This window comes from Dendrobium catenatum, unplaced genomic scaffold (genome assembly GCF_001605985.2).
Source record: "Dendrobium catenatum unplaced genomic scaffold, ASM160598v2 fragScaff_scaffold_536, whole genome shotgun sequence".
Classification (NCBI taxonomy): Eukaryota; Viridiplantae; Streptophyta; class Magnoliopsida; order Asparagales; family Orchidaceae; genus Dendrobium; species Dendrobium catenatum.
This window is the reverse complement of record NW_021318998.1, coordinates 1,174,184-1,195,218: the sequence shown is the minus strand read 5'-3', so window position 1 is coordinate 1,195,218 and position 21,035 is coordinate 1,174,184. Positions and strand designations below refer to the sequence as shown.

General features: G+C 34.6%; 2 protein-coding genes across 5 annotated transcripts in view; both read right to left on the bottom strand.

Annotated features, from left to right (window-relative positions):
- LOC110107955 (protease 2) overlaps window positions 1-2,858 on the bottom strand; it is a 21,923-nt gene extending 19,065 nt beyond the window's left edge. Inside the window, exons 1-2 of one of the 3 annotated variants that reach the window (XM_028694660.1) lie at window positions 2,480-2,858; window positions 1,228-1,385 (exon numbers count right to left, since the gene is read on the bottom strand). In XM_028694660.1, coding sequence (XP_028550493.1) covers window positions 1,228-1,385; window positions 2,480-2,814 — 493 coding nt within the window. In that variant the 5' untranslated portion in view covers window positions 2,815-2,858. Of the gene's footprint in view, window positions 1-1,223; window positions 1,386-2,479 lie in introns of those variants that run through there. The other 2 variants (XM_020838407.2, XM_028694661.1) reach the window with 2 other exon arrangements.
- Window positions 2,859-12,090: 9,232 nt separating this feature from the next.
- On the bottom strand, window positions 12,091-20,700 carry LOC110107956 (cleavage and polyadenylation specificity factor subunit 6). 2 transcript variants are annotated; one of them, XR_002304418.2, is made up of 2 exons: window positions 18,549-20,699; window positions 12,091-12,701 (listed from the first exon to the last, which is right to left on the bottom strand). XR_002304418.2 is itself a non-coding variant. In XM_020838409.2 (2 exons), the coding sequence occupies exon 1, from the start codon at window positions 20,560-20,562 to the stop codon at window positions 18,685-18,687; it is 1,878 nt and encodes a 625-aa protein (XP_020694068.1). In that variant the 5' UTR covers window positions 20,563-20,700; the 3' UTR covers window positions 12,091-12,701; window positions 18,640-18,684. The 2 variants fall into 2 exon arrangements, 1 of the variants encoding a protein (XP_020694068.1); XM_020838409.2 differs by having other exon boundaries at window positions 18,640-20,700.
- Window positions 20,701-21,035: the final 335 nt, after the last annotated feature.

Genomic DNA, 21,035 nt, shown 5'->3' with positions numbered 1-21,035 from the left:
ATATATATATATATATATAATGTATTTTTACTTGTGTAAATATTATTTAACAAAAATTTTAATTTATGCTCCCTCTAAAATTTTAGGGTTTTGAGTTATAACATCTATTGATAAATATTGATGACAGTCTTAGAATAGTTAATTTATGCCCCCATGATGAAAAATTTATGGATCTACCGCTGCATGTGTGGTTCATTGTCCATAACTAAGCTGCCCTCCAAAATTTTTATTATTTATGTAAATATCATGGAATTTAACAAATATATTGACTTTATGCTCCTCCAATATTTTATGGTTTAGATTTATAAATATCTCTTGAAAATATTGATGCCATTTTTAAAATAGTCGATTTATTTACCCATGACAAAAGTTTTATAGCTCTACCATTGTATGTGCGGGTCATTGTCCATAGCTAAGGTGATGAAAATTCTCTCTCTACTTACAAGAAGTTTAGCATGTAACAATTACTGATAACTGTTGCTAATTATTTAAATTTAGTGATGTGATATGCTACCCACAAAGTATAATAATGTTAAATATTTAGTTTATTGATGCAAACTATTTAGTTTGCAATTTAATAAACACAGTATCCAAACAAACCATATATGATGTAGAATATTAGAACATTGTAATTGATTAGATAGTTATTACACTTAATTTCCAGCCAATTGGTCATAAGTAGCATGCAATGAGAATCAGCTTACAAGTAACATGAAAATAGTAAAATATATAGTTCATTATGCCAACAACAACTAATATTTCAATAGCAATAAATATTAAATTTACTTCTAAACAAGTAGGGCACATGAAGAATATATATATATATCAACCCCTTAAAGCACAAGTGCTACATTTTAGGCCATCTTTATCAAGAGGAAAGGCCTGGTCATGATTGCATGAGAAAAGTAAGATTATGAGTAATATTATCTAATCCTCGAAAGCAGAATAGTCACCATCCCAATATTGAGCTGATTAATAAATTAAATGGGATTCGATCTCAATAGGCCATGAAGATTTTTTGTCCACTATAGTAGTTGGCTAAGTATAATTATATTGGGTTTAATCCTAATTAATTCCCAAAGAGTAAAAGCATCATAAGAGTATCACATAAGTGCACAAATATAAATATGCCAACAAACTAAATATCATAGCAATACGAAAAAGATTGACCAACGCAACAAAATTCATATATGGAATAAATATAAGTGATAATAGTTAGTTACTTGCCAAACTGTTCCGCGATTTCATTCCAATCAAGTAAAACCTCCTCTCCAAAACCCCTTAACCAATCACAAAGTTTCTTTGTAAATCCATTTTGATTTATGGGCTTCCTACACAAGAGTGGATACTCCTTTCCCTCCGGTATGTATTGATAATATGACCTGCTTTAAGTAAATAGAAAGAGTTATAAGGATGAACCAACATAAGCCTAAAGCTACAAATGAGTGGAGCCAAGTAAAGAATCATTGTGCTCAAATAAATTTATTTATTTTCTTATCAATTTTAATAAATTTTGAACATAATCAGAGTATGCAATTATATTCAAACTTATTTATTTACAATTGTATTCATGCTTGTTTATTTAAAACAATATTCAAGCTTATTCATTTAATTTTAAATTGATACCAAGCTTTAATCGAGCATTAATATAACCTAACAAAATATATATGCTTCTAATACAAATGTATTCATTAAAAAAGCACATAATTCCTTAAATATGCTATTTAAAATATCTTTAGATTGACATATTAGTAGATAAATTTTCTCTAATGGTTTATTATATGATTACCCCTCATATTTATATCAATGTTAATACATTCCAATTAAAATACAGAGAAAAAATATAAATTTAATGCAAGAACATAAAACAAGACATAAGATAAAATAATAAACAACAAATGAATATTTTAAATAACAAACATCAAAAGAATATTTCATCATGTTTTGAGAAAACTATTTGTTAAATGATAAAGGGTTAAGCTCATGAATATTTAAAAAAAAATGGATAATGTTCAAATTTGTTCAATTTGCTAAGTGATGATGAAAGATCTTTAACCGAACAAATAATCAATTGTTCATCAAATGCATATTCATTTCTAGCCCTATTAAGAATTAACATAAACTACTACATAAAAATTTTAAAAAAATAAAAAACATGAACTACTACATAGTAATTATTTTGTTGAGCAAGATTCAAAATAAGTAATTCATACCGACGCGTACTATATATTTTTCTTCTAAGATTTGGAAATAAAAATGAGAGACATTTAATCAAACTTAATATATAGAGAAAGACACACACAATTTTCATTCAGGAATTCAATCTTGACAAGTCAAGCAGAGTCATGAAGTAACATTAGTTCAATTCGTAAAATATGTGTAACTATTTTTGAAAGATTAAAAAAACAAATATTTTATAATAATGCATATTTCTAATATACATATTTTGGAACAAATGTGCTGAAAAATTAAGGCACACCAATTCCCCCAAGTCTCGGGAGCAGCTGAAATCCTCGGCGGCATCCGTGCCCACATTTCCTCTTTCAGCCTTTTCCGAAGACCGTCCGTGTCGATCATGAAAGCTTCTGCGTAGGAGTTTTCACGTAGTAGGTGTTCGGCAAGGTCGGGATCGGAAGTATTTGACATCCAGTGGTAGGGGTCGTCCCAGGTTCGGCCATGAGCGGAACCGGTGAAAGGGATCTTTTTGGGAATGGGGGGTTGTAAGGGAGGGAGAGAGGGTAGTTTTTTACGCTTGCAGGTGGAGTAGGGGGGTGAGGGGAGAAGGAGACGGCGGAGGTACGGCTGTCGAAACATCGAAACGCCGGGAGAGGGGGTTAAAAGGTGAGAAACAGTGAAGCCTCACTATGAAAGGAAGTGTAAATTTTAGATGGATTGTCCGATGAAATTTAGATGGTTTTTGTGGGCTTGAAATTGGAAAAATTATTAGGTCAGGTGTCTACTTTCGGTAATCAATAATATGTCGTCATGTGCTCTTATTCTTTACCACGCGGCCTGACAACCCGCCTCGCACCGAAATTCAGGATTACTATGTTCGCGTATTGCTTGGTATTTGCTCGGTATTGCTAGGTATTACTCGGTATTGCTTAGCAATAACGAGAAATACCGCTCTGTGAAGAGCAATACCAAGCAATACTGAGTAATACCTAAAAGAACTCGGTATTGCTCGGTATTGGTTTTCACATAATGGAATTTTTCGTTTTTGTCGAGCAAAATCGACCAATACCTAGCAATACCGAGCAATACGCAAACTCCCGGTCCCGTTTCGGGTCGGGTTGTCGGGCCGCAAGGTAAATAGTGAGAACACATGACACATGTTTACTGCTCACCGAATGTAGAGCTATGTCAGGTTACCGGACCAAATAAAATTTCTTGAAATTGAAGGATTTGATTTTTATTATTATTATTTTTTTAAGGAGTTCTTCGATGCAAGTATTTGAAATAAAGGGGTATTTTAAATACAGGACAAAATAAATATATTGCAGAGAATTACTTGGTCATCAAATAAATTATGGATATTATTTTTGTATTTGATTAGAAGTAAAATGGATCTAAATCTTTTTATATTTGAAAAAGAAATTAAAATATATAGGAATGGCAACCAGATAGGCCAAAGGATAGAGATGGAGATCATAGGAATGACCTCATGAAGGGAGAGTTAGAGGTCCTTGGAGAAGTCAAAATACATGGGGGTGGGTGGAGGAGGGGGAGGCATGCAACTACTGGTCACAAGATGAAATCATATAGGGAGAGTACAAGGATGGAGGATGTGATGGGTGACGAGGCGGCGACAAAACCATGAGATCCTTAGAACTAAGGTTGATTGGTTCTCCATAAATTTGATTAGAATGAAAAAAATAAATAAAAAATAAAAAAGCAATAATAATAATAATTTTGATTAGAATGACCCAAAATAAATTTAGGGTTATTGAAGTATCGAATGTTGAGTAGATATCTGGAGATTTTGGTATAATTTTATAGAGCTTAGGCTTGGTCAAATACTAGCGGGAACAAAACTAGTCCAACAAAATAGTAAGTCTTAGTTGGCTCCTGCAATTAAGATTTATACTTGGAATTTGAGAGATCGAAATGGATTTTGGATTTTTCTAAGATGTAAAACCAAAGGTAGATTAGAATGGAATAATATTATAGTAATAAAAGTGCATCAATATCACTTAATCTCCTTGAGTATGGTCGGCTAACAAGTCTCTAAGCCACATGAACTTTCTTTCCAAAATGTGTACACAAACCTAATATTCTTTTATTTAAGTTCAAAGGAGTTCTTATAAAACTAAAACTACATGAAAAGTCACATCTTTTCATTTAACTTCAAAGCAAAGGAGGGAAAAGGGAGGGGAAGTGGCAGCCACACTAGTGCAACCAACATAACTACTCCCTCCGTGCATTAGTCGACCACATCACTCCTTAGCCACTTATTGTAACAGCCCGAACTCCTAATTATTGAGACATTGTCCACTTTGGACTAAGGATCTCACGGTTTTGTCTTGTTGGTATAAATTCTCAGGAGGTCAGCCATCCTAGGATTTCTCCATGATGAGCATACTTAACTGTGAAATTTCTTAATGAAATTTTTATCATTACACCAAAAGGCACATTGATGTTTAAGATTTTAACTTCTTTTACCTAAGGAGTTTCATAATCTGCCGCACTTAAGGAACTGACATCCTCGTTAACATCTTTTACTTAAGGAGTTTTATCCATCCTAATATGTCTCTATGAGCAGCACCTATTTTATTTGTAAAGAAGAAGAATGATACTATGTGCATGTGCATTGATTATAAGTAATTAAATAAGGTCACTATCAAGAATAAGCACCCACTACCACATATCGATGATCGAGTTGATTATCTTGTAGGATCTTCTATATTTTTCAAGATTGATATGAGGTCTAGATAATATTAGGTGAAGGTAAAAGTGGAACGCGCGGCGAAGACCACATTCAGTACCTGGTATGAATATTATGAGTTCTTAGACATGCTTTTTGGGGCGACTGATAAACCTACACTATTTATGGATTTAATGAATAAAATGTTCTAGGAATATCTGGATCAGTTGGTAATCGTGTTCTTAAATGATATTCTGGTTTACTCATCTTCTAAAGAGAATTATGCAACATATCTAAGGATTGTTCTAAGAAAATTGAGGCATCATTAGTTGTATGAAAAATTCTTTAAGTGTGAATTCTAACTGAAAAGGATCTCATTTTTTGGGACATATGGGGAGCAGTACATGTATTTTTATGGATCCCCATAAAGTTTAAGTTGTTGTTGATTGATCAAGGCCTACTGTTATATTTAAGGTACATAGTTTTTGAGGCATGGCCAGCTATTATAAGAAGTTTGTGAATTTTTTTTCTTTCATATTTCTACGCCTTTGATGAGATGCCTCATAAGTCGGTGGCTTTCATTTGGACATCTAATTATGAGACGAGCTTTTGGAAGCTGGAGGGTTGCATGATATCTACTATAGTTTCCATCAAATATAGAGGGATTTTAGGTATTCAACGATGCTTCACTGAAATGATTAGGATGTATTCTAATGTAGTATGGGAAAATCATACTATATGCTTTTAGACAGTTGAAACCACATGAGAGAAATTATCTAACTGATAATTTAGATATTACAGTTGTTACATTTTCTCTAAGGATTTGGAGGCACTACTTGTATAGAATCATATGTAAGATTTTCACTGATCACTAAAGTTTGAAGTACATATTAACTCATAAGGATCCAAATTTGAGGAAAAGGAGATAGCTTGAGTTGATTAAGGATTATGATCTAACCACTAAATATTAGCGTGATAAGGCAAATATTGTAGCATATGCCATGAGAATAAAGCCTTCTAGAATGTCAAGTCTTCTAAGTACTTCTAAAGATATTTTGATTTAGGATATTGAGAAGTTAGTTGGAGTAAATTATCCTATCAATCGAGATTCTGGTGCTCTAGCACAAATGATTATCCAATCGTCTCAGCAAGAAAGAATTTAGGAAGGCCAGAGGTTAAATAGAGAGTATCTGAAGTTTGTTAATCCTATTAAGCTTGGTAAGAAACTTGAATTGTGATTGTCTGATTATGGAGTCATCTTCTGTAAGAACTAAATATTGAATCCTAGTTCTTGAGATTTAAAATAAGTGATTCTATATGAAGTGCATTTTTAGGATATATTATTCATCCAGATAGTATGAACATGTATAGTGATCTGAAAGAAATATTTTGGTAGCTTATATTGAAGACAGATATAACATATTTATTATCAAATTTGAAGATTATCAATTAGTGAAAAGCTGAACATCATCAACCGTAGGGGTGTCAATTTTCGACACAACCTGAAAACCTAACTCGAACTAGACCCAAAAAATTCAATTTCAAGTTGAACCATTTAACAAATGGGTCAGTTCGAGTTCTAATTCTTGAGCCTTATGAAAACTTGAATCGGATTCGGGTCAACTCGCTAACTTAGAATTGACTCGGAACTGACCATATTTATTTATTATGTGTTCAGAGTTGTTAACAAAGGCATTTCATCAATGAAGAGATGATATGGGGATCAAAATTACTTCAAATGCTTATAGCATTTCCCACCTCCTATATGCAGATGATGTGTTAATCTTTTTCGAAGCATCCCATCATTTAGTGGGGATAATCAATATGATTTTGGTTGATTATTATTTATGGTATGGGCAGAAAAAGCAAGTTAATGGCTATTTGTGGGAAATATATTGCTGATTGAAGGAAGAAAAGAATGGATAAATTGGTTAAAGAGCTTATATATTTGGGTTTGAAAATTTCCCTCAGAAGGTCTATTGCTTCTGATTTTGAAATGGTGATTAAGCATGCTTTATATAAATTAAATACTTGGGGGAGTCGTTCTCTTTCAATTGTTGGGAGAGTTACTCTCATCAAATCTTCTTTCCTCCCTCTCCCATCATTTCTAGTTACACATACCTTGGTTCCAAGAGGGGTGTTGAATGACTTAGACAAATTGTGTAGGAAGTTATTATGGCATGAAAGCCAAGGTAGGCAGGGTATGCATTACGATGCTTGGGAAGATCTCTGTCTTCCTTGTGGGATAGGAGGACTTGTATTTCATTCTTCTACGATTTTTTAAGGTCCATTGAGAGCACATTTGGCTTGGCAATCTATTCAAAATGTGGAGCTCATACATGCAAATATAGGTAAAACTATAATAGCTATGGCTTATGAGCTTATGTATCAACCTTCATGGCCAATATTGAATCGAAAATGGATGAGAAGTTTGAAAATGCAGCCAAGAGTGTTATTTTTTTAGTGGAGAATTGCAAAAAATGCCTTGCCCATAAATGCATGGCTTATGCATAGGAGGTTGCAGGAATCTAATTTGTCCAAGAGGTTGCCAATAGGTAGAAAATATTGATAACATAACTGTTAAATGCAAAAAGTTGCATGAGGTAATTACAACTTTTAATCATTGGGGCATTTCAATTCCTGTATTTTAGTCTTATACTGAATGTTTGGAACAATTGGAGATGAGATGGTAAGGATATTTTATTATGCTGTTTTTCACTCATGGAGAGCAAGAAATGCTAGCAAAAATGGAAGACCGGTTGCCTCTTCTTCAGTATTTCAGCTTATGTTCTATCTACTTCCATTCAACTACAATTGAATCATATCTTGGAGAACTAGGATGCTAACCAGCTGAATGAGCTGAATTATAAATTTTGGTGTTCCCCACCTCTAGATTAGCAAAGTCAATGTTGATGCCACACTTCTTAAGTCCAACTGAGCAAGCATTGATGGTGTTATAAGAGATCATAAAGAAAATTTTATGTTGACATTTGAAAAGCAAATAACTTATTTGGACATTGCTCAAGTGGAGCTCCTTGCCGTCCTTGCACTCTGAGAAATTTTACAAGGATTGACGCTTGAAAAGCAATGAATTATACTTGAATGTGATAATGTGAATGTTATCAAGATGCTTCAGATCTCGATGGAGAGCCCTTATGTGAGACCTCGTTCCCTTACTGTTCCTCTCTGATTTGAATTTTCCTCTCAGGATCGTCCGGGACTATTTTAGATCGTCCAGGCTGATCGGCACTGTAGAAAATATCGGCCTAAGAATAGTTCTGGGAACCGTCCAGGACGATTTTTCTGGTCTGATCGTCCCGGGACGATTTGGCGATCGGCCGGGCCGATCAGACAAATGATATATGAGAATCAGCTCGTTTTGAGGAGAGAGAAAATCATTTTTAAATACAAAATATCTGTTTTAGAGAGAGAAAGAGAAGGAAAAAAGAAGAGGAATCTTGGGTTTTGGAGGCCGCGGAGCGCTTTTCGTCCGACGCTGCTGTTGGGAAAAGTGAAGATCTCGTGGTAAGGACTCCGAACCCTATTTCTGTTTTCAAAGATATTGTGTTTTGACCGAGTTATGATTTGTTTTGTGTTTTCGTAGTCGACTTTTCGACGTGATTTCTTATTGACACAACTTTCACCGCACAACTTTTAGTATGTTATAGATATGATTATTGCACACGATTTGACTGTATTCTACGAAGATTTTACCGGTCGGAATTGATTCTACGCGATTTTAATCGAATAGAAAATAATCGGGACGTGATTTGATTTGCTTTCTATAGAATAATAGTCTTGTATTGATGTTATAGATATTCCTCTGTAATTTGGAAGAATTTGGAAATTGTGTCTTTTTGCAGGATTTTTGTGTAAATTTGACTGACTGCCGTTACGCTGCCCGATTTTCGTAGATTTTCGGATTTGCTTGGAATTGATAGATTAGATTGATGTGCTTATGCAAGTCTTCTAAGTACTTCTAAAGATATTTTGATTTAGGATATTGAGAAGTTAGTTGGAGTAAATTATCCTATCAATCGAGATTCTGGTGCTCTAGCACAAATGATTATCCAATCGTCTCAGCAAGAAAGAATCTAGAAAGGCCAGAGGTTAAATAGAGAGTATCTGAAGTTTGTTAATCCTATTAAGCTTGGTAAGAAACTTGAATTGTGATTGTCTGATTATGGAGTCATCTTCTGTAAGAACTAAATATTGAATCCTAGTTCTTGAGATTTAAAATAAGTGATTCTATATGAAGTGCATTTTTAGGATATATTATTCATCCAGATAGTATGAACATGTATAGTGATCTGAAAGGAATATTTTGGTAGCTTATATTGAAGACATATATAACATATTTATTGTCAAATTTGAAGCTTATCAATTAGTGAAAAGCTGAACATCATCAATCGTAGGGGTGTCAATTTTCGACACAACCTGAAAACCTAACTCGAACCAGACCCAAAAATTCAATTTCAGGTTGAACCATTTAACAAATGGGTCAGGTTCGGGTTCTAATTCTTGAGCCTTATGAAAACTTGAATCGGGTTCGGGTCAACCCGCTAACTTAGACATGACTCGGAACTGACCATATTTATGCGAAGAGATGATTTGGGGATCAAAATTAATTCAAATGCTTACAGCATTTCCCACCTCCTATATGCAGATGATGTGTTAATCTTTTTCGAAGCATCCCGTCTTTTAGTGGGGATAATCAACATGATTTTGGTTGATTATTATTTATGGTATGGGCAGAGAAGCAAGTCAATGGTTATTTGTAAGAAATCTATTGCTGATTGAAGGAAAAAAATAATGGATAAATTATTTGAGCATAAATTGGTTAAAGAGCTTATATATTTGGGTTTGAAAATTTCCCTCAGAAGGCCTATTGCTTCTGATTTCGAAATGGTGATTAAGCATGCTTTAGATAAATTAAACACTTGGGGGAGTCGTTCTCTTTCAATTGTTGGGAGAGTTACTCTCATCAAATCTTCTTTCCTCCCTCTCCCATCATTTCTAGTTACACATACCTTGGTTCCAAGAGGGGTGTTGAATGACTTAGACCAATTGTGTAGGAAGTTCTTATGGCATAAAGGCCATTATAGGCCGGATATGCATTATGCTGCTTGAGAAGATCAATGTCTTCCTTGTGGGATGGGAGGGCTTGGATTCCATTCTTCTAATATTTTTTAAGGTCCATTGAGAGCACATTTGGCTTAGCAATTTATTCAAAATCTGGAGCTCATACATGCAAATATAGGTAAAACTATAATAGCCATGGCTTATGAGCTTATGTATCAACCTTCATGACCAATATTGAATCTAAAATGGATGAGAAGTTTGAAAATGCAGCCAAGAGTGTTATTTTTTCAGTGGAGAATTGCAGAAAATGCCTTGCCCATAAATGCATGGCTTATGTATAGGAGGTTGCAGGAATCTAATCTGTCCAAGAGGTTGCCAATAGGTAGAAGATATTGATAACATAACTGTTAAATGCAAAAAGTTGCATGAGGTAATTACAACTTTTAATCATTAGAGGATTTCAATTCCTGTATTTTAGTCTTATACTGAATGTTTGGGACAATTGGAGATAAAGATCAATGCATAATCCTGTGATGGTAATAAAGATATATTGTTATGCTGTTCTTCACTCTTGGAGAGCACGAAATGCTAGCAAACATGGTCGGTAGCCTCTCCTTCACTATTTCAGCTTATGTTCTATCTAGTTCCATTCAACTACAATTGAATTATATCTGGAAAAACTGGGATGTTAATCAGCTCAATGAGCTTAATTATAAATTTTGGTGTCCCCCACCTCCGGAATAGATCAAAGTCAATGTTGATGCCTCACTTCATATAAGTCCAACCAAGCAAGCATCGGCGGTGTTATAAGAGATAATAAATGAAAATTTATGTTAGTTTTTGAAAAGCAAATAACTTATCGGGACACTGCTCAAGTGGAGCTCCTTGTTGTCCTTGCACTCTAGGAAGTTTTACAATGATGGATGCTGGAAAAGCAAGGAATTATGATTGGAGGTGACAATGATAGAAAAAATAAGCAAATAAACACAGCGTATTTAGTTCAGCTCAATAAAATTAGCTCTTCATATATCGCTGTGCTGAGACAATAAACGCTTGCTTTAAGCGCAGTGCTGCAGCGCTGATTTTGACTATCCCAAACACAGCTTTCCGAAAGCAGGCGCTGATCAACAATCAGAAATTTAATCTTCTTTTGGATGCAATAGAAATAGAAAATCTTCAACAACACAACCCCCACTTTTTATCCAACCACATAAATCCTTTTTTTCCATTGTATCCTATTAAGAATCGAAATCTCATTTAAATCTAATTCCGTTTTTTAATACTTTCTAACCAAATATTTTTGAATATAATCTAACTTTCTTAACATAGACCGAATCTAATCCATCCACTCTCCTCGTAGGGTTATTTGAAGGCTGACATTTTATGTGCCTAAAACATCTAAAGTGACCCTTTGTAATCTTAAGCTACTTCAACCTTTACAATTACATTTTAACATAGATCAGCCAATCTGCAACAAGATGAGAGGATTTATGAAAAAGTAGCAATAAATTTTGAATCAAACAAACTCTGGAACATATAGTAAAACAGCAATCAAACGGTTAGATAATTTAAATTGGGGGAAATTTTGGAAGAGAATGTCCTTGTCTAATTGAGATAGATTTTCTATTCATTAAATTAATTTTAAGATGAGTACAATACAAGCTCATTCTACACAAATTTAGTTCAGGAAATCCGACTCTAAATATTTTCCTCTAAATTGCATTCAGTATGGTCCTATGACAATGCTAAAATGTTGAAACCATCTTATAAAAAAGAGCCTTGCATTATGAAAACCACTAAACAAAAGAAGAAAAAGGCTGTTGAACATAATTTAATTATAAGAGCGAGAGGTTTTGGCATGGCTAGCAAAACTGGTGGTAAAGTCCCATCATCTGCAAGTTATGCATCCAATGTACTAAAATCAAGGTACCTAAGAATCACTAGAACAGAAATCCTACAAGGAAAAAAAATCCTATTCGAAATTCATCATCACTCACTTCTACATTAAGATCTGTGTTGAGTGGTGAAGAGAACTTGCTTGTATGGATTTTCATAAAGAATTCTTTGAAGAATTCCTCACCGGATCAGGAACAAATGATAATATAGGAAAATCTAATAATCCACCAATTGTTGTAACAGCTAAATACCTTCAAAAAAGTAATACTTTTCATGCATTTATTTTACTTCGGTAAAATTTACACTCAAAGAGCTAAAGCTGCTTGGCTCCAGCATATGTACACTGTAACGCTACACCTGAGTCTATTTACAGTTTTGTTAAAAGCAGAAAACATAAAAAGGTAGCATCAAAGAGAAAAAAAAAAAAACAACAACAGGAGCAGCAGCAGCAACAACAAAAGGATCAGGCAAAACTACAGATACAAAAGATCTAATCTACACAAAATTACAAAAGAAACCCATCCAGCCATCAATATAGAGAAAGCTTCAGCAACTGCTCGATGATCCTGCTGCATGGTCGAAATCCAACAATCCTGGAGATGTTGCATATTTCACGGTTCTTAAATAAATAATGAGATTAACATCATTATATCATGAGGCTAATCCCCTTTTCTAAAATAGCCTACACAACGCAGTCTACTAAAACAAGTAATTGGTACAGTAACAAAGCTTTTTATAAGTCAGGTGCATATAATAAACTGCATGGATAAACGTGCGAAATCCTTTGTTCAATCATAAGCAAATCAGAGAAACAGCATCCTTGAAGGAAGTAAAACCTGCAATCCCACCGCAAATGTAGCTGCAAAATTGGAGTAACACAAGAAAAAGATACATCAATAACAAAAAAAATTAAAAAAAAATTAGAAAAAAAATCTAGTTCAAAAAACTCATTTTTAAGGAAATAGATAAACCATGTAATTCAAAGAGATTCTAGGTTCTCAAAGGAAAATTCCACCCCACCTCAAAAGTGAAAAGAAGATTTTTCATGCTTATACTAATTAAAATTTAGGCAATAAAATTAATATTTCATAAATGGATTTCTGTACCCATATAATTAGAAGTTATTTTATTGTACAAAAACACGCAAGATTCACCCAAAAATGTTTCATTTTAGTTGGCCAACGATGTACTCTTTCATTTCACAAACTTAAAACTTGCTCAGTATTAGTTTAGCAATCAAAACCAAATTAAGATGTGACATCCATAGAAGAAACTTCATAGAAGCATCAAATGTTTTTCAGCTCATCATAAAATAGTAGATAATAGACCAAAAGTACATCATCATCATATCATCAGTAGATTTTCTATGATCTTTTTGTGCAATGTCTATCTATGTTAGAATTGGTCTATCAAATTATTTCTACTTACCCACCCTAAGTACTCAAAATGTTTCATGTTAGCCAATGAAGCAATCAATCAACTTAGGGGAAGTATCCAATCATCACTCAATAGAAAACTTAGACCAATAGACCATCATAATCATCTTCATCAGTAGGCATTTCTTGACTACTTAGTTTTTTTTTTTTTTGCAAAACCCCTAGCCATTTTACCTTTGTTCTATTTGATCGTTTTCCTAACCTTTTCCCCTTCCTATTCTTAAAAAATGAATTACTCCCGCAACCACACCAATACAATCACTTAACATTCTCATTCCTTGTTTTACCTCACATCTAAATTAACATCTTTATTTCTTTTCTCCCACACCTGGCTATCCAAGGACTCCTTAGACACAACTTGAATCCTTATAACACAACAATCTAATTGCAATTTCTAAAATTTACATTCAAGACATAAATTATCTTATTTCACAATACTCATAAGGCACTTCTTTTGATTACCTTCAACTTCAGAATTTCCATCATCAAATAAATCCATATTTCATTGTAAAATAAATCCAATATCAGGGTTGACAAATTTGCTTGAAACTCACTCTAATTTGAGTTTTGAGTCAATTTGAAATATACTCAATAAATTTCAAGCATGTATATGGGTTTATCAACATGAGAATTTTTTGAGTCGATTTCAAACTCAACATGACTCACTCAAAACATATTATGTGTGTGTTTCAATGCTTTGTTGCCCGCATTTGCTACAATTTTATTCATATTTGATACCTCTCCCTGCAATTATTTTTTTTTTCCCTAGCCCACTCAGGTTCAAGATCACTCATGGGATCAAGGGTATTCAAATCTAAAGCCAAAAATCATTTAAGGTCTATTAGGTTTGGCGCATTAGGGGTGTAAAGTATAAGGGATATATGAGTTTTAATTTTTCATATGCTTAAAATGAAGAAAAATAAATGCAAATTCTTTTCAGAAATAATTTAAAATACTCCAAAAACTTCCATTTAACATGAATTCCAAATTCACTCAAATTGGGCAAATTCCAAAAAAAGCGATATCCCCAAACCCTCCCCATCACCGTTCGCAATCCCAACCCACTCAGACCCCCAATTAATGACCCCAACCCCCCATACTCACCATCAGGCAACCTTAAACACACTTCCACTCCCACACTCCATTGTCTCTAACAATAACCCCCCTGAAACCTGCAAACACAAAAAAAAATTAAAAAAAAATATACTAAAGCCATCTTCCTCCTTATTGTTAGCGCCAACCCATGTACATGACCTAACACCATCTTCAACATCAACTTCACCTACGAGTCAATCTCTAGGAAGTCATTTACAATCAACCAAACAACCTTTAAAAATCAAAAGGTATTGTAATCAATTTATACAACATTATTCTCCAAATACATAAATTCAAAGCTCTCCGCCTTCACAATGGTGCATCTCACCCATCTCCACTAAGTACTTCATGATAACCTTGAACTTCCTTTTCAGTTGTTTTCCCTATAACAGCCCAACTGTTGCCTTCTATCAAGCTTCATAGATAACCATATTTTCATTGGCAGCAAAAAGATTCAATATCTCTAACCTTTCACTAACTTGTCCCTACAAAGCCGTAGTCACTGCCTTCCATCAAACTTCACAAAGAAATAGATTTCATCGGCTTAAAAGAGATTCAACACATCTACAATCTTTTCTCCACTACAGTCGATAGGCAAACTCTAAAGAATTTCATCTTCTCTCTTAAAAGAAAAAAAGAACTTCATCCTCTTAAATGGCATAAAAATTTTTCAGCTCCATTATCACCTCAAATCATGTCCCTCTTCCACTACTCATATATTTTAACACAAAATAGCACCAATTATAGCCTATAAAGCATGTAGCACAACTCTTGCACTATTTGCATGACAAAACATAGCAAAACAAAATAACGCAGGTTATGCAAACTATATGCGTTCTAGCACATCGCGTGCAACTTTATTTTTCTAGTTATCTTTTTATTCTTGATTTATTGGTTTATTTAAATTAAATATATGTATAACAAAACTTTGTTAAAGGTTACACATATCATAATGAGAGTATCTTGTTGCTAAGTTCGACTCTAATGCAAATGTGTTTGTTTAACTATATAATTGAAGCGATATGACATTTTTGTAAGTAGAAACTATTAAGCTCTTTCATATGTAAGTGTGTCATACCTTACAGTGCTAAGGGTATTATAACCTGCCAAGCAAAAGTTTAAAAAATAAATATACATTTATCGTTGTTATTTTTGCGAATAATGATACATCCTATTCTTGATGCACTCTGATTAGAGATGTCTCTGACCTTAAGTTGAGTTTATTATATGCTTCTCCCTTTTTCTCCTTTGTCAAAAATGAGTGAACATTCTTTTCCCCGTAATATCTTCCTTAAACTTTAGATATCCTCCTTGAGTCATCTAAATTTTCATTAATCCCCAAAGCTTTTCCTTCGATTGAAATGACTTCCCCTTTTTGAATGGACTTGATTTAGAAAACACCTTAAAAAGGGGTAAATATAATCAAACATTATAGATAAATTATGCCTATTTTTGAAGGGTATTAACAAATTAAGCTCAAAGTTTAATTAATTATGATTGCTAAAAGGCTTGGTATTTATCCATTCATTCCCCCTTCTCCTTTAAACTCTATTCATGATTTAACTTTTTATTGTATACCTATCATTTGCTATCAAAGCTAAACTCTTGAATGCATTAACTAAGGGAATAGATGAAGAGAAGCTTATGAAGGTCAAGACATGGATCAAAGATGTTTACTAGTAGATTGGCATGATTTAAATTTCAGTTAATACTTGGCGCTTAATCATCTCCATCTCAACTTGAATAAAATTATTTTATGCTCTGGTTATTTCTTCTCTCTTCTCCCACAACTCAATGGTTTTCATGTGTATTGTACAATGTCATGGACTCCAAAGACACCATTATAATGGGATACAAATAATTTTGCACATGCCCATGATATGCATAATTGATAATGTTAAAATCAATATTACACTCTATTATATGACATAAATAAAGTCTTTTTTAATTAAGGTATTTTTCTCTTATTTTGTTAAATTTTTAATAAAGTATTCATGATTTTTTTGTTTCATGTTATTTTTAAAATGGTGCGCACCACATTTTTTATTGTTCACCACTGCCACATAGAAATATAGAATAACATATTTGTGTTATGATAAATTATTATCTATCAATAAATATGATGGGCATGGGCCAAAATCCAAACATGTAGTAGAAGATGAGTATATGCTTATAAGTTTCTTTCTATTTTTTTTTTTTATTTAAAGCTCATGAACATGACAATTGAGAAAATCATATTGTATATAGTGTAGTGAATGTGACAGTGAATCAAATTAATCAATATATAGTCAAATTTGTAATATTTTGGGCTGCTTTCAAACCAACTCTTAAGGATTGCGAGTGAGCTCAAAGTTGTATGGACTCAAATATCAAATCAAGTACTAGTTGAGTTAAACCCAAATATTTTAAGGTGAAAACAGTCACCCAAACTTGACATGTTGTCAACCCTATCAAAGGTACTTTAGCATATCACACACATGTATCATTTATCATATGATCTTCCAACAATAAACAATGATTACAAATTCACATCCACTTAAAATTACATATGATCATCAAGTACATAACCACTTTGTAGATCCAATGCACCTTGCGTTCTAAAAAGATTTTTTTTAAATATCAATTTTTACCCACTACAAAAGAAATCTATTATTTGAACTAGGTGATTTACAAATAGCATAAGATACGTCCTATATAAAAATATTCAACTAGTATGATAATAAATGTGATTAATGTTGAACCATTACGTAATCCTATTATGATTTTAAAATCTTTAATCACTTAACTACTTCGCTCACTAATCCATAGATAAAATCAATAACCTCCATATAAAATTTTGTTTCTACTCAATCCACACATTAAAAAAATCTCATGGATTTAATCATACAGATTCTCAAGATTAATAAATGTACATGAAAAATCTTTTCATTGCCTTCTATGTTTTTATGTTAATTATCTTATAATAAAATTGCCTTCATAATAGATCACCTATGTATAAAATAAAAGTGATTATCTAAAATTGTCACAATTCTTCTAAGTACATATTCCATTATGCTTCTAAGTACAATCCTACTTTAATATACATATATACATTGAGGTTCCCTTTTCCAACAACATATCTTGATTTTCTTCCTTGGCATGAATCGCAACTGATATCCCAATTTCCTTCCTTGGCATGAATTTGTGGGTTCCAACAATCTACACATACACCATGCTCCCTTTACATTAAACAAGTCACATATAGGTGTGGAAATTGAGTTGATATACATGGTGTAGGAAGCATTGCTCCACTTCAAATTAAATAATGTGGGCAAAACACAACAAAGAAAGATGATATAGGAAGGGAAACTTATGACAGTGTTAGCATAGAGTATACCAATTAAAAAAATGGAACTTACAAATATTCATTTTTATTATAAATTTTATGAAAACAAAAAAGAATAATAACTACGAATCAAATTATTCTAAAATAGGTAACATACCAAGTTTTTCATTCTGCAAATTAAGAGATTTGGATCCCAAAAATAAAAAATGAATAGAATTTTATGTTTCCTGGTAATGTTGTGACTACAATGTGTGACCACAAAAACAAGTGTTATATAATAGCTTTGTCCGACAAAACTATTTTCTGATGCCATGTGAATATTATCATATATAGGGATTAAACTATGCAAAGATAATTGTGTGCATGAATGTGTCCAAATAACTATGAAGAGACATGCACATTTATATGTATGTTATGCCTAATTAAATCATATGAAGTTTAATCTATGTATTACATTTAAACAACCATACCCCAAAGTCCATATATATCTTATTTACAACATCTTCCATGATATAATAATGATATATCAATATTGCAGTTCTCATCCAGTGCATAGCAGAAGTAGGGATGATAGCAGCACAACAAATGATTTGCCTCCACGATAAAGTTGCTGGACCAAACTAAATTCAAACCTCAAACTACAATTATTTTATAGTGAATTGATAGCAATTGTGCAATAGACAAAGAATTTAATGGTTCAAAAAAATTTAAGGGAGACAACAAAAAAATAAATAGCATTAAAGATATGTTACAAGCTAAATCTATAGCATTGATTATTTGAGCAATGTAAACAATAATAATGAAAAGCTATATATGCTCTAACATCAAAAGAAAGAGGAGTGAAACTTACGCTTCCAATTAGCATATAAGTCAAGCCCTTGCAAAAATCCTCGACAAAAATATGCAATGAGTGTTAAACCACAAGCATGTCAAGGGCAAACCTCAGTAGCAGCATCTTATGCCAAGGAAAACTGCTAGGGCCCCGCTCATTCAGATGGTCGACGTCTCTTCGCATTCTCAACCTCTCGAGAGTTGCTACGAACCTTAGATCGTCCTCTATCCCACTCATCATCCCGCTCTAATTCATGTTCTCTATGCCTGTAATGTTCCACATGTCTGTCTCTATCATCATGATACCTGTCTCGTTCTCTTTCTCTCTCCCTATCCCTCTCTCTTTCTCGTTCTCTCTCACGATCCCTTTCCCTCTCCTTCTCCCTTTCTCTCTGTCTATCCCTATCCAAATCTCGATCCCTCATCCGAGCCATATCCCTTTCCTCAGTATGTCTCCTCTCAGACCACTCTGACCCAGGTCCCATGTCTTTATCTGTCATTTGCCTTCTCTCTGAAGGCCCTGACCAATCACGATTAGCACCTCTATCCTTTCCATGGTTTCCATCCCCATATTGCTGATCTGAAATAGCATCATCACCATAACTAGACTGTTCATCTACACCCCAACCGCCCATATTAGGATCAGGCCACATTCCCATGCTACTTGTGGCCATCCCCCTTCCAAAGAAAGCTGGATTAACATGAGGTGCCACTACTGGGGGAAACGAAGGCAACATTCCCGGGAATGCACCAGCACCAGGCCCAGGAAACCCTCCAAACCCCACAGCCATTCTACCCATTGAGGCTCCATAACCAGTTGGATCAAATCCATGTCCCAGCATGGCACCTGGGTGTAACACTGCAGGTGGTGGTGCTACCATCCCACCATTTCCCATAATACCTCTACCACCAACTGGCCCAACGCGGTTCCTCATATTCACCATTGGCCCTCTATTTCCCATCCCACCTCTTCCCCAATTACCTCCACCCCCTCTTCCATAATTCCCTCCAATATGACCTCCTCCTCCTCCACCTCCTCCTCTACCCTTTTGCACAAGCGCAGACTGTGGTTGGGCCTGGGGTATGTTTTGTTGGTTTCTACCCATCTGACCCTCTCCAAGTCGTCTAATACCATGTGGTGAAGAAAAGGCCACAACACAAGGTTTTTCGTTAAATAAATGGCCATTCATACCCTCCTTGCAAGCAGCGGTAGCTGCTGGATCGTAAAAGTCAACCTGAGCATATCCTTTCGATTTCCCGCTAGCCTTCTCATCAAAGAACCTCACTTCTCTTACAGCTCCATACTTGCAAAGCTCAGCTTCAAGATCAGCATCAGTTGTCCACCAGTGAAGATCTCCAACGAAAAGAGTGGTGGTTCCACCTCCTCCACCACCATTCATATTCCCACCTACAACAGCTGAAGTTCCAGCTCCTGCAACTCCTGCGCCTCCTGCAGAGACAACAGGGATGGGATTATTTACACTGACGACACCACTTGCAACTCCTAGCCTAGGGTAACCTTCGTTTTCAAAACCACTTCCCGGCTTCTGAAATCCATTGTTCCCAAAGGTATTTCCGCTAGGAAGTCCCTGAATCTCGCCAGGCCTACCCGAAGACTGCCCTGGATCAACCCTAACCTCACCAGACGATGCCAAATGCCTCGCCGTCATGCCGAAACCGCCAATTCCATCCTGAAAAGATCCAGATCTGTTGAAAGGCCTCTCTACCTCTGGTTCTCCGGTGATAATCGGCACAGTGACTTTTGCAGGAGGGACTCGTGATGGCGGTGGAGGGAGAGCGGGAGGCGGCTGCGGAGACGGATCTCTCTTGTTCTCCGATTCCTTTGAGAAATTACCAGCATAGTCATCGTTGCGGGGGACGGAGGGCTGGTAGAAGCCATCGCCAACGTTGACGTCGTTATATAGGTCATCATAATCATCGTCTTCGCCATAAAATTGCTCCTCATCCTGAACGGCCGAGATCACCTCGTTGCCTTGAAAGCTGGCCCGCTCGCCGTCGGTGCCGTGCTCCATGCAGAACGATTCACCAGCTAGGGTTTGCAGCGGAGGCGGAGACGAGGCAAAACCCTAATGCCCTTTTCTCGTAGTAGAGATCTGAAATTGGTTAAGCAGTAGAAAGTCAGAGGGGTAAATGATTGCATTCATGCAAAAAATAAAAAAGATATAAATGTTTGGTGCTACTGTACGTCCCTTTAAGTAGTAATTTTGAAAGAAAAAAAATCCTAACAATTATTTTACTTTTTTTTTTGTTTATATTTCTTTAATGTAATTAATCAGTTCTTGATATTAAATTGATTTGGATGTTATTGATCTAGTTGTAAGGATTATTGGTTGTTATTAAAAAATAAGAAATTAATAATAGAAAAAAAATTCTTTCACATTAAATCCATGTGCGTGACAAGGGAACAATTATTACGTCCGGTGATCGGACCTAGCTCTACGTACGGTCACCACTAAGTTACTCGGTATTTGCTCGGTATTATTAG

What these genes read in the sequence shown, in the direction of transcription:
- LOC110107956 (XM_020838409.2), bottom strand. Translation starts at nt 20,562, where the DNA reads ATGGAGCACGGCACCGACGGCGAGCGGGCCAGCTTTCAAGGCAACGAG.